Raw genomic sequence first — 15,131 nt, 5'->3', positions numbered from 1 at the left:
CAGAATATTTACACTGACACTTTAAAACTTTTCAGTGTAAATTAACATTGAATTCCTGTTAATTAGAGCCCGACATATATATCAGTCGACACATATTATCGGCTGATATATCGGTATACATTCGGTGTATATTCTGTCCGATATTTGCCTACATGAAAACTTTTTTTACACAATATATAATGCATAAAATTGTGTTAGCAATTATTATTATTATTATTATTATTATTTAAAATCTATCTATCTATTATTATTGTTATTTATTATTACTAATGATGTTTATTTAGCTATATATTTTATTTCTATTCATTCTTTATTCTCAGTCAGTTATTATTTTTACAATGTAACACATTGTTTGTATAATGTATAAACATGATTTAATAAAGTTTTATGTTTGATCAAGTAGCTCTCCGGGTACATTTGCAGAATGGTGGAAAAAATGGTGTACAATCCACATTAAAAAGGGTCTATTTTTATTCAAGTTCAAAAATTATAGAAAGAAAGAATTTTCACCCTCTAAAATGAGTATCGGAATGGCTTCAAAAAATCCATATCAGTCAGGCTCTACTGTAATTAATTGAATTCTGTTAAAGTGTTATTATTATAGATTTTTCCTCCCAGATTGCATTGCAATATACAGCATGACACTGTATGACATCAATACAGTAGAATACTGTTCAGATTTCACTGTAAATTGACATTTGCAAGGTTTACAGTGTATTGATTGACAAATACTCTGCCATCTCCTCAGCCTGGCTTTTCTTTACAACACCCTAATGAGGAGCAGCTTCCAGTTATTTTGTTCACAAATGAAACTGAATAAAACCTTTGCCAAACCTCAAGTTCCCAAAGTGGATTTCCAAAGATGAAAGCGCTGAAAGGTGAAGAGTATTTTTGCAGTAATACTTATCTCCTGAATGCTGAGGTGAACAGTATTTCTCGAGGTGAACCAAATGTGGGTTTTGTTTGTCTCTTTTCCCTTTGATACGTGTACACGAACAAGAAAAATGACAGCTGCGAGGACGATAAAAACGAGACGAGATCAAAGCTGATTCTCTGCAATTTTTCTTAAACACCTCACTGATAATGACTCGGCGAGAAAAGGGAGTAGGAGGGTTGGTGACACAAAACCACTTCGTCACAGTCAGGTTCCATGAATGTGACACCAGCAGTTCATCAACGAATTTAAAAAAAGAAAGAAAAAAGAGCCGCGATGATGGAGGGAGGAGAAGAGGAGGTTATTTTTCTCCTCTCATTCCCCCTCTGTGCTCTCTCTTTCTGTCTGCCGTCTTCTCTTTCTCTCCACCACTCTTTTTAATTTACCAAAAACAGCCAGTGGGCAGATGGGGATCAAATTACATTCACCTTTTACCTGCACTCCTCTGCGCAATTAGCGTCACGCTTACTTGTCATTTCAAATTGACACACTGCTGTTGTGCTATGTAATTATTTACCCGCCTGGGGAATAGCGCTCTGGTTTAACCACTAAATAATGACAAACACACACACTTGAAAACACAAAAGCACCTGTGCCCTATTTTATCTGCAACATGTTTAACATGTCTTTTACCATTACAGGGTCATCGTGTGTAATTAAAGGTGTCTTTGTGTTCAGTGTGTCCATCTAAAAAAAGCTCTAATTGACTCATGTTGTGCAGCCTCCCTTTAAAGTTTTCTGTGTGCTTTCACTGGGAAGATTTTGGGGTTTGAGCATCAGGACCCTAACCCAGCGTTCTTCCTATAGGTGTCCTCTTCTTTGCCTGGTCCTGTTTTTTTAAATCTTTTCTGGTCATATGGTGGAAGGAAAAGGGCTGGGTCCTGTTCTTCAAACCACAGAGGCCTTATTTCTCCACATTCCCTTTTTCTTTCCCCCTTCACCAAACCCCACCCGCCACCCGCCATCCAACCACCCACCCAGCTCCCAAATAAAAAAAGAGTTAGGCTCAGGGAACAAACAAGGTTTAAAGGAGAGAGAGAAAGAGGGACCATAAACAATGGCAGCCGTTTTCTTCTGCAGGGGGAGAGAAAGAAATCACATCCAAAAACAGTTTTCTTTGATCTTGTGTCTTTTCTTGTGATAAATCTGTGTCTGTGATGCCTTTTGTTTTTGCTTTTGTACTCTTTTTAAAGGAAAAAAACAATAAGCAACCATGAACTCTTGCTGATTTGTCCTTTTTGCTCTTTCTTCTTTTCTTTTTTTGATATTCTTTTTTTTTTTCGTTTTTGCCAGTAATCTTTTTTGAATTTTCTCTTTTCTCTTTTTCCCCCCTTTTTTTCTTAACCCTAGGTCCGCTCACAAAAAAACATGATGAATCTTCAATGAACAAGCCTCGAGACGAAGGTATTTTTGTTGCATGTTTTTCCTTTTTTCTTGTTTTGAAGTCTTTTTGGGGGATGTGTACACACATAGAGTGGAAAACACACACACAAGTCAAACATCTAGGTGGGACTTTGGATATGAGATGCATACCGATGTGTTGGTGTAAGTGTATGTGCTGACCGTTGCAATTAAAAAGCTGTCTTTCCTATGCAAATCATTAGCCTTATGTAACCTTGGATGATCATAACGGCGGGCTAATGGAACCCAGATATCCTTCATTATAAAGTCATCTGCAGGCAGGTGTGTGTGTTTTCCAGAGCTCCTCATCTGGCTCTCAGACAAGAGAGCGCCCCGGACATCATCATCACCACTGTGCCCTTGAAAATACATTGGCCAACTAACAGCATTGTCCCAGCGCAACAAAGCACCTATTGAGACCAGCTTACACAATGAGGTGCATTATTATGGCGCCTCAATCCCCAGCTCAAGGATGAAATTGCTATTGAGTAAGGACCTACACAAATATTAAGCTAGCCTCATTTCAAGTCAATGATGATAACATCAAATCAAGGAAAGGAAAAAAAATTGGGGACATCCAAGGACACTTGTGCCCCGCTTTGGAAGATTTGGGTCTAATCGTCTGCTACTATAAGGACACAGAATTCACAGGCTGCTAATTTATCTCCTACCTGCAGCACATACACTGTGGAGGTGATTTTATCTGCACTTTCATCCCCCCACCTTCTCCTTCTCCCCCCTCCTTGTTCTTTTGGACTTGTTTCTTGGAGAAAAAGATGACTGATGATATTTTGATACATATTTCTCTTTATGCTATTTTGAGGGTTGTGCGGGTGAATCTTTTTCTTGCTCCGTGATGCTCTTTGATTTGGGGTATTTTTTGAAGTTGGGAGTCGAAGGGAAGTTTGACACAAGAGGATTTTCTTGGTGATCAAACGCGCTGGCACAGACACAACTTTTTCAGCTGCCACAGTCAGCAAGCAGTCACTTTTTCCACCTTTCCCTAAATATGTCTTTCATCCCTCATCACCAACTACGGTTAACATCATTTGATGTGGATGGATTGAACTGCTAATCCCGATACACTAACTCGCCAACATAATCCTGAACTGGAGTTCTTATTCAGGTAAAACAGAGACTAAAAGGAGTCAGTCACAGGTACTTTAAGAAGTAGATTTTTCTTAAAAACACTATAATTACACTCACTGTGTAAGAAAAGGCAGATAATCTTCTTTGCAAAGGATTACAGATTCACATGCAAAAATCCAGGTAACCTGCTCCCATAGAACTTCCTATATAGTCCCATACTGAAGTGTTTATTATAAGCCCAAGAATCAATAAAATGTAGGGCAAGTCACCAAAAAAGAACAGTAATGAGCCTGTAAAAATGATTGCATATATATATATATATATATATATTGTCATATATCTGCGCAATTAAAAAATGTCATGCATCTCTATATGTGATGGTCTACATGCTGTGTCAAAGCCTCTCAGCACTCCTATGACAGAACTCATGTGGAGAAACACTGAATCTATTCAGTATATTTAATATATTTTAGTAGATTTAGCACAAAAAAAAACTTAAAGAGGATATATTATGCTCATTTTCAGATGTATACTTATGTTGTGGGTTTCTACTAGGACATAATTTTAACATGCTTTAATGTTCAAAAAACACATTCTTTTTCTCATACTGTTTCTTTAAGACCCACTCCTTAAAGTCTGCTCTGATTGGCTTTTGCAAATGAGGTTTTCAAGCCTCCGGTAGAGATACTCAGATGAGGCGTGGTCTATTCTAACAAGCCTACACAGGAAGTTACACAGGAAGGACATATTGGCTTTTTTCATGCACTGGAGATGTTACTTTCCAAAACTGCCATCACAGCATTTGCTGCTGTATCGATACAGTAGCATCTGTATCGATATGTGCATCAGCAAGGGGTATGCCACTATAAATCCCTGTATAGATACACTGAGCACAGCCTCAGTTTGTTAGTTGCAGGGCAATCCCAAATGTTCATGCATACGCACTGAAAATGTTAATTTTTCATATTATGTCCCCTTAAGAATCACTTTCCACTCAAAAATGTGTTGTAGTTTCACAGTGCAGTATGGTATCAGAAGACTTTCCATATTGATCTCCTGCAGGATGACATAAAGACGTGGACCTACGAGCAGGATTTTGTAAAATTACAACCAGTTTGGATGTCAAATATGTAACTAAGTTGAGGCAAAACTAAAAACAAATATGGTCCAACAGTTAAACTCTTGAAACAAACAGTGTTAGAATATGTATGGATTTTAGAGTTTTCAGTGAGGGAGAATAACTAGATGTGATCTTAAGAATATTGAATAAGAGTAATGAAACTTTTTGTGGAAAATCTATATCAGACACTCATTATCATTCCGAGCAGAGTGTTTTTATATGTCTGAAACATATCTGGAGGGGATCTTTAAATAGCAGGAGCAGCCTTTAACTCCCACAATGTGTAACTGCAGTAAACTGCTCAGTCTCAGGTTGTTAAAATCCCACGATCTTTTAGAAATTATTCAGAGGACATGAACTGATCATAGTGATAGCTGCAGCCCTGCTGGAAAGTGGATATAGAGCAGTTTTTATCCAAGCAGTGCATTAATAGTCGAGAATCAAAAGCAAAAGTAGGTCTGCCTTTATACAATGTCTGCATACAGTAATGCTGCACAATGGGCAGTTGTTTGCAGCGTGACCTTTTGGCTACATCTTGCCTGGTGGAAATGATTCATAAACATACTCAATTCTGTGACACATGCACTCTGATTCCAAGCTGCTCCTCAGCCTGACCTGTGCAGTCCTCCACCCTGAGGGAATGTTAACTGTCAAAGACTTGCAATGGCTTGAATTGTTGCACAAATTAAATTCCAGTATGGGAAACCAGATTCAGAGTGCAGAAACTGGTACAATCTTACCTGATAGCGTTTGGCTGGCTTTTTGCCATTTTCTTACTCAATTTTAAGTATATACTAAAGATATTGGTATCATATGAAACTAGAACATCTAAGGAATCTATTACATGTCAGGAAGTCGAAATAACGCTGCAAAGTTAGACGTCATGCTGCCTCAGTGAAAAATGATGCTGATAACATGCAGTTTAAGGCAAAAACCACATCATTTTTCTCATGCATTTAAATGTGCTATGTCCTGTATTTGAATATTTGAGCATACTGGGGTCCCTAAACAGGCTTAGAATAACATTAATTTGGTATCGCCGGAAAGCCAAAACTTGTGGATTCAATGAGCCCAGTTTTCTTCATGTGGGATGATGTTAGTCCATGTAGTAGCCAGTTTATTGAGTCTCAGCCTCACTGTATAAAATGAGCTGCTGTGACCTCTAGGATAATCACATCCTCATGAAACTTTACAACCACAAACAAGAGACCTAGAGCATTCAGGTGATGTGCAGCTTTCCTAGGTATATTGACAATAAGATTTCTCAGCAGTTTGAAGAACAGAAGTGCTCGTCATCCACTCACTGAAAATACAGAAATCTCCAAAATTCTCAAAACTTTTGAAACTCAATCACAGCATGGGTTTTCCTATGTTGTTCCAAAGATCTTGATATATTGATGTAATATTCTGGAGGGTTTTATGACATCTTTTATCCATTCTTGGTATGAAAAAATGCATAATTCAGCACCAAATGTGTAACAAAAGGTATCAACCCAAAAATTGCTGCAACAACTTATGGGAGATAGTTGAACATGTAAATGGTCTTCAAAAGGAGAAATGTTAATGTTTTGAACCATCATACACCTTAATATGTTTAATTAATTAATTACGTGATGTTTATTAGAGATGTATGACCAGAACAACTTGTCAGACAGTGCTGAGCTGCATCTCAAATTAATCTTCAAGTTAACAAGTTATTGTTGACCTGCTATCTCCCCCTAAACATCCAGTGCAAAGAACCCCTTTTTCTCGAAAAGGGGTGATCACTATAGGCTTAATGTGGTAATGTCTTTCCTTTTCTTTCCTAGTAATTTTCCCAGCCAACAGAATAACATGCAGGACAATTTTCCCTGAATGAAGCAAGAAAAAAAGAAAAAACACGGCCAGCTTTTATCTGATAACAGTAGCGGCCGGCACAATCAGTTCATCCATTTGCTCCACCATTTTGGCCTCATTCTTTCAGCTGTGTATCAACAGCCTTTTCAAATGTGGCATGCTTTGAAGCAATGTATTCTAGGCCATGCAGAAACCTATTCATGAGCGGTTCTATTCAAGTAAAAAAAAGTGCATACTGTACAGTGGAGAGGAGCAGCAGAGAATCAAGGCAGCATCCTCCAGCCGGCAGCGAGATGACTTCATTCAGCAGCAAAGGCGGCGGCGGCGGCAGCTCTCTGCTCTGCATCAGGTGCGAGAGAGCAAAGGCTGTTGGGCCGCAGTGCTGCTCAGTGTCGATGTTCAAAAAGATTGATAGGGCTTACAGCACAGCTCTGTGTATTGGTGTGTGTATGTGTGTGTGGAGAGGATTACAAACCAGAGCGAGATTGAGCTAAATCAAGAAAGAGACAGAGAGAGTGTGTTACTATGCCATCCTGTGTGTCAGCTCTGATCAGAGACAAACCAGAGCCACCTGAGCCCCAAACCTGGAACATATTTCTGCCAGAAACAATGTCACCTCTCTCTAACTCGCTCACACACACACACACACACACACGCAGAGTAAGATAAACAGGGCTGCACAAAACAAACATGGACCGTGTCCGTGAAAGAAAATGTTCCATCAAATCCAAATCGCAGATAAAATACAGATGAATCTCATTGCATAAAGTGATCTACCATCATTTGTATGGTTTATGATTCAGATGAAATGAGAATAAAAATCACACAGAGAATATAGGACAAATATATTTGTCGGAAAGCAATCATATAATATCAAAATTACAAAGACTCGCAATGCAATTCAATCAACCGTTCTGCCATCTCTTCAGCGCTAGACTGCCTCATTATTTTTATTCTAAGGAGAGAGCTACAGGAGGTTATATTAGGTTATTTGAGAGGCAAACATGCACTGCTTCATAAGATTGTGGTCATCTGTAGTCTGCGGCCACACTCGGTGCTAGGACACCGCTAGGTCGCTAAAATGCTAAAAACTTGATATTTTTGCATATGAGATGCCAGGAGGCAGCATAAATAAAACAGATAAATAAGGGCTAGGCAAAAATTCAATATGATAAATTGAATCGTATCATGATAGAAATCATATGCCGAGATATGATACACAATTACATCTAAAGCATATACTAACTCAAATTTCTCCAAAAATTAGGTGAAATATTTTGAGTAAATATGTGAAGATTGTTTTTACATCACAGTTAGTTTGCTACTCAGTTCAATGTTAACTCAGTTAATTATTATTATTCTAAAAAGGTATACATTTTATTAGAATTTCACTTTAAGAGGTATTCAGAGAAACTTTCCAAAATAAAAGACAATGACAAACTGGACTCCAACTGGAAACCTTCCAGTCACAAATGTCTCCTCTATCCGATAATACAGTCAATTATCTTCTTAATTAATAGTGATAAAAAAAATATTACAGTATAATATTGGGTATCATTATGAAAACAAAGCAGTGGAAGGTTTCAGTGGATCTGTCAGCCAATGCTGCATTTCTGATAATAAACTAGACTGCTGATGATCTGTTTTTATAATTAGTTAGTGAACTGAATAAGTAGGGTTTAAGTGTATTGATCAAATGGTGAATGAATAATAGAAGTGAAGACTATCAAGGCTGCAGAATACTGACTTTTTATGTGGGCCTGCTGTATTATTGCATGCAGTTCCTCACACTTTCTTCAGACAAAAATATAATAACCTGTAATGAATTTCAAGCTTACTTGTAATTTCCAGTGCGCAAGGAAATTAAATTTGTTCTGCAATAACGTAAATTTAACTTGTCGGAGAAACTTTTTCTTATTATTACCCAGTCTGAACAGGGGAATTATGGGGATTTCTAGGAGGATACACTCAGTTATGTTTTTATTTTATTTATTTTTTAATTATTTTTCCTAGGATTCTGCTAGATACAAATAAGGCTGTGATGAATTAAATAGTTTGAGCCTATATTACGTACATAGATCAGCAGCGTCAGCTAGTTCCTGGGAAATATTACCTAAGTTTTAGGTTTAGTTAGTTTTTTAAAGGGACAGTCCTAAATCCAAATGTACAGACAGGGTCACCCACCAACTAAATGTATCAAACAACAACAAAATATTAGTAATTAATGTTTTCTGGTGCTGTTAAAGCTGCACTGATTGTATTTAAGCCACTAGGGGGCAGCAGAACAAGCTGTAACAACCCCCAAATGTTAGAAAATAATTTATTTCATATCTAGTAGACACACAATATTTCATTGGGAGTCTTTTCCAATTATGATATTCACTTTATTATTGCTCTGTTTTGTTCTCTATAAGACTGCTAGCTGCTAAATCAGTCACTAATGACCACCAGCCGCTTGCTGACCTTTTCAGCTGTTCTGGGCTTTGATTGTAGCTTACCCTGGGTTTTGTCAGAGCTTTCTTTGAATATAGGAGGCTGCTTAGGCTGGAATAAAGACTGACGAAAGAGTTGTGGGCTGAAAAACCAAAATTATCATCTAAAAGAGGCAAAACTGCTCCGTAGATCTGACATAAAATGCAAAGTCTGGTGGGTGTTTTACTACAAGTGACACTTTTCATATTTCACATGATCATTTGAGCTGTTGTTCAGCTTTAAAGGTGTGTGTGCATCAAAACAGGCTAATTTTTTAAATTAACATCAGCCGAAAAACTAAAGGTGGGAATGGGACAAACAAACGTCGGACATTCAACCGGGAGAACAGGGTACGTGTTTTACGTAATTACGCTATTTACGTAACTTACTTTGCTCGTGTTACCCTTGTTACTACTTCACTTCCAGCATTTACGCACATTTATTTACTGTTTAAACTGTCTTTTATGACGCCTTATCAGGACGTTTTTTGCCCTACAGTGGTCAGTGGTTCTGTAGCCTAAATTCACCAAAGTTTCAGCATTTTTCCAATCACAAACCATGCGTGCACTGTAATTAATTATTCTGTAGTCATTTCATTTTACTTAATATATTTGATAAAATGTATTATATATAAATGTGTCCTTGATTTTGAGCCAGTTGTTTAAGTAACTTTAATATAAAAATGTTTGATATAGAATCTACTTATTTTACCACATTAAATATAATCTTTATGTGTAAGTAATTCTAAATGAAGAGAATTTTGAATGAATCCATAGTGAATCCGTAGTTAGATTTAATAAATAATATTGCATGCAGTCCGTTGCCTCAATTTTAGAGTAGCTATTGTTTATCTTTTTTTACAGTGTGTATGCACAATGACGTGTGCTAATTTTAGAATGATCCGCGGTATTATGTTTCACGAAACACTTATTTTTGACAAACGCTCATATGTGTTACAGTTGATATTGACAATAATCTATTCTGTTGCTTAGGTTGGAGATCTTGTTGGTTATTCTGCCTGTGTGTTTGCATAACAGCTGCAGATGAACAGCATTTACTGACCTCAAACTAGATCATTTTTAAGAACTCTACTGCTTGTAAAATACTTTGCACTGTCTATGTCTAGGACTATGTTGCACATTTCATATTGTATCAGTTCATAGTATTAAATATTACATATTGATTTTAAGCTACACACAGTTCAATATGCAGTTCAATAATTTTCAGTAGTATAGTTCAAGACAGTGTTTTAGGTCAAATCAGTTCAATGCAGCACATTGAAGGCTGCGTAACAGAATAAATTACTAGTCCAAAAAGAGAATCTATGCAGCAAAGGCCCACAGCATAAATGTTACATTTCTCTGCAATACGCGAAAGAAAAAGAAAGATATAATATTGATATAATTACACACTCCCAGGCTGACATGATATCATGCTCCTAAGCATGGTGTGTTCACTGGTTTGTCGATATGGATGGGTCAAATGCAGAGGTTGAATTTCCTCATTGTGGGAGTAATAAGGGAATCTTAATGTTAACTCCTAATATGATATGATATGATATGATCTTATATCATTTATGGACAGATTATGAGACGAATAAAGGAGCAAAACACAAACTTTATAGTTGTTTATCCTATTTTCGTTGTTGTTTTGTGTCTCTTTCTAGTCATTAGGCATATCTTTATGTTTTTTTTGTCTCTTTGTGGTCATTTTGTGTCTCTTTGTAGTTTATAGTTTTTTAATTTGTGGTTGTTTTGCCCATTGTTGGAGTCATTTTACATCTCTGTGGCTGTTTTGAATCTCTTTGTGGTCATTTTGTATCTCTTTGTAGTTATTTTGAATATCTTTGTTGCTATTTTGTGTGTCTTTGTGGTCTTTTTGTATCTCTTTGTAGTTATTTTGAATGTCTTTGTAGCTATTTTGTGTGTCTTTGTGGTCTTTTTGTATCTCTTTGTAGTTATTTTGAATCTCTTTGTGGCTGTTTTGTGTATCTTTGTGGTCGTTTTGAGTCTCTTTGTTGTGGTTTTCTTTATCTTCATTGTGTCTTTTGTAGTCCTTTTTGTTCCTTTGTGTAATCTTTTCGAGGTTATCTTATGTTCCTTTGTTGTCATTTTAAGTCTCGTTCTTGTTAGTACATGTCTCTTTGAGTGACATTTATAGGTGAAGACCAGGACGACCCTGACACTTGGGTCCCTGGGCTTGTGTCCTATATCCTCAGCTGTCCGTCCATGATGACACAATGTCATATGATATGATATACACAGTCATAGAAAGAGTCAAAGATGAGTTTGGTTGAAGACACAGTCTAGATGCTCTGTGCTTCCATTGTGCTCCTATAAGGTCACTGTAACAGTAATGGCTGAATTACGATAAATAAAACAACAATGGGCGGGAGTCAGTGTTTACAGCTCAGTGGAGCAATTTCAGCACTTTTACTTGTGTTTCTCGTAATTATTTATCTCATCCTGAATACAAACAGGATGTGTAACTAAACAGCATGCTGGGTCTGAAATTAATACTGACCCAGCACCAAAGGCTTGTTAAACTTTATCTATAAAAGTCACTGTCCCTGCTGACCACCGGATGCTCAAACAAAACAACGGCTGTGTATCAAACAGGCTGTTGATTAACTGCCTGTAACACTGGCTCTGCAGAAAGTCTTTCTCTACCAGCTGGATGAGCGAGCACTGTTTACTGAATCAGCTTTTTATTCATTTAACACATCAAATGGCTTGGATGTCATACAGTATTCCCAAGAAAAACATTACACTTTTGGCTGCCGGAGATTTCTTTTTGAAGTGGATGAAATCAGAAGACAAGAAAAATGGACAAAAAGACTTATAGGGGCATTAGTTGGAGCGATGGCAGCACCAGAGGTTGGTTGATGGTGAGCTAGATGAAAGACGTCAGTGAGCCGGAGTGACTTTATCACAAAGACACTTCAGCGAGAAAACAATATAGACTGTTGCAAGGCTCTCTCCTGGATGGCAAGATGGTAGATGGTACAGAGGAATTATAAGAGTTTGTCTATGTGAGACAGAAACAAGCTTTTCTGCAGCAACGTATTTTTCTCAATTTCCTCTTCTTTTTCCTCTCTCTGTCTCTCTGTATTATGTGCTGCTTCCACTGTGGTTATAACTCTGTTAGCAGACGCTGGCCTGTGGGCAATGCAGCATCTCTCCATTTCGCCTTCTCTGTTCATGCTCTCAGACACACACATTTGCCTTAAAAACACTTCCCCCTATCACAGGACTCGACCACTTTTGGAAAACAGCGGCATGCAAGGACAGCGTCTTGGCATGTTTCATCTTTTTCAAATAATTAAGAGCGTCCAGGGAGATGCTCTCCTGCTAAATCTCCCCATTTGCTGTAGGCTTTTCACCATGGACACAGTGTAATATTCAATGTACTGTACAATACACATTGGAACAGCCAAATCTCTAAATTGTGAAATACAAAAGGACAAGGAGGCCGTGAGCAATCAGCAGAGAGAAATGTGCAGGCCAGCATCCATTCTATTATTCATTTCACCATTTTACCATCCTTATGCGCCGAGTACAAATTACTTTATAAGAGGATTTTCAATGGAATGAGGTGGCACATGGACAAGATTGAGTAGTATATGAAGAGATGATGAAAGGAAAATGGAAAGGAAAAACAGTAAGGAACAGAAAGAGGAAGAACAGAGCAGAACGGAGCGGCTCGCTGTGTGAAAATGCTGAACAAAAGGAAGAAAACAGGACGGACTGGTGTAGAAAAGCACATGCCAGCTTGATGAAGAATAGCACGGCTCGGCTCGGCATAGTACAAAAGAGCAGAATACAATCCTCTGCAGGAAAAGATCAACGGTACTGTCAAACCAACTTTATTTTAACATTACTACAGAGGCTCAATCTCTTGTCTTTTTCTATCACTCCGTCTCTCGGTGGGCCTGTCGGTTATTTGCTGCCGAAGCTCCCAACCTCCCCATTACCTCAACGCTCGGCCCACGTCGTGTCAAGGTTGTGTCAATATCGTGTCGAATACACCTACTCCATCGCTCGCTGACAGATAGTATTTTATTGAGCTTGAAACCCCTCTGACAAGACAAAGAAAGTGAAGAGGAGGGAAGCTGAGGGAAAGACGGAGATGAAAAAGGATCGGAAGGTAGAGCGGGACAGAAAGAGATGGGGAAAGAGAGAGCTAGTTGGCGCCGTGTCGCCTGTCAGCTAGCTTAGCGCTTGGGAAAAAGCTCAACACAGTTTTTTGGGTTGTTTTTTTTTGTTTTGCACTTGGCTGGGTTTATTGCCATGTGTAATGGCTATAAGGGACTGAGGGAAGCAACAGTGAAGGCTGGCTCAGCTCCTCTTCAACTCCTGGAACTCAGTGAATACCCCAATGCTGGCTTTGAGCTAGCCAAGAGCTATTATGGGTCTATTTAATCCGAATCAATAAACTTTAAAGTGCTCAGCGAAACAAATGAAGTTTGGAATTGTCAGATTGCATTGCAGAGAAGACCTCCCAGCACGCGCACGTATCATTAGTGAGGGATTGCAGGTTTATACTCCAGGTTAATGGTCGGAAAAGAGGGGCATTTAAATATGGAACCCTCATTGTGAATAGAAATAGATACCAAAAAAGTGCTTTGTAGTTAGTGGATGAGGCGATCAACAGTGACAGCTGACCTGTTCAATGGCAACAAGAGTTGCCTTTCTACTATTTATGTCCACATCTACCCATAATGCAATATTATGGTTGCAAACATTATGGAGAGAATATTTTCTCTATCAGGGTAAATGGATGGAGAGGTGGTGGTGCAGTGATGGAGGAGTCCTTAGAGAGGGACGCAACTATGGACTTAATAATCACCCTCTCTCACCCCATCTTAAAAGTTGAGCTGCTGAGAGCTGTTTCACAATTTAAACACTGCAGTGGAGGGCTGCAAATTATGGTTTGGAATATGACTAAAGAGATTTGAAGGCTTTATTCTAAACGAAAGGCCCACTTCAATGCTGTCTTTTATTCCACAAGAACACATTACAGTGGGAGTGAAAACATTTTAATGTATTGTTTCAAACTGTACGTTTGGTTCACTTTCAAGGTCTAATTGTGTTTTTATAGAAAAAAGTAAGCTGCAACACAGCCTTGCTTTCTTTGCAGACAGATACACGGTGGCTCATAAAGTTGGAATAAAATGTTTTTTTACCTCTTTCTATGAAATGATTGTGACAAAGTATATATCTTCTCAAAACTTTATTATTCAATATCTTCCAAACATATCACAATGAAAATGAAAACACAATAAACAGAGGATTGTGTCTGAAAACAATATTTTTTCCTTAACTTTATGGGCGACTGTGTATTTTCAACTCTTTCGCCTAGAAAGTACATTTATTATACCAAGCGAATCAGTAAAATGTTAACAACATATTTAATTTGTTTTCCTACAATATAAGCTCTTAAAAGAGTTTATTGGCTCACAGAAACTTTAACATCATTTTATAGTTATGTTTAAGCACTCAGTGCATTTGGTTAAAGTTAAGGGAAGATTGTGGTCTCGGTTTTATGTTAACAAGTAAACACTGACACTCTCTGAGTGTTTTACCCAAACCTCAATCTTATCAATTGTGAAGTCTGCCATCCATCCTAATCCACTTGCTATGATGTCTGTGTGATACAAGAAAGCAGCACTCCCTTGCAGACTCAAGTCTCATGGAAGTCCCAAGTCATTTTTTCTTGGGCATGTCAACTTATTTAGAGTCCTTGGTTATGGCAGGTCAGGTTCTAAGTCAATTGGCAACATAAAACATAATCAATTAACTGAAAACAGCCATTTAATGTGGCGTTAAAAGAAGCATTAAATGTTTTAAATGTTAATGTTAACACTGAAATGTAACTTAAGTTAGAGACTAGGATCTATTGTATCCGTGGTTTGCAGAAACAAAACATTACAATGTCAACATTTTATTCTGGCAATACGGTTTATTACTGATATCAGTTCAATTCAATTCAATTCAATTGGCTTTATTGGCATGACGTTACACTGTACATATTGCCAAAGCAAGCGTCAGAAAAAAAAAGATAACAGTAAGGAAAGCAATATTTACAATAAATTATTATAATTCTATTATTCATTTGAAAAGAAAAGAAAAACTAATAACAATAAAAGAAAGCAATATTTACAATCATTGAATTACAATCAATCTATCATTCATACAATCTAACTGTCCCAGCAAAGAAGAAGTAAAAAAAAATAAAAACTAAACAAACAACAGCTGTGTGTCACTGGCTGTCCCTCAG

The 15,131-nt window shown here is 37.7% G+C and overlaps 1 protein-coding gene across 3 annotated transcripts in view; it reads left to right on the top strand.

The window, feature by feature from the left end:
* nlgn2a (neuroligin 2a) overlaps nt 1-15,131 on the top strand; it is a 232,551-nt gene that overhangs the window by 117,331 nt on the left and 100,089 nt on the right. For 2 of the 3 annotated variants that reach the window (XM_059355474.1, XM_059355475.1), the window contains one exon: nt 2,285-2,338. The exons of the other annotated variant lie outside the window; for it this stretch is intronic. In XM_059355474.1, coding sequence (XP_059211457.1) covers nt 2,285-2,338 — 54 coding nt within the window. The remainder of the gene's footprint in view (nt 1-2,284; nt 2,339-15,131) is intronic. 3 annotated transcript variants of the gene reach the window in all.

Source organism: Centropristis striata, chromosome 17, assembly GCF_030273125.1.
Source record: "Centropristis striata isolate RG_2023a ecotype Rhode Island chromosome 17, C.striata_1.0, whole genome shotgun sequence".
NCBI lineage: Eukaryota > Metazoa > Chordata > Actinopteri > Perciformes > Serranidae > Centropristis > Centropristis striata.
This window is presented reverse-complemented; position numbering and strand designations above follow the sequence as displayed.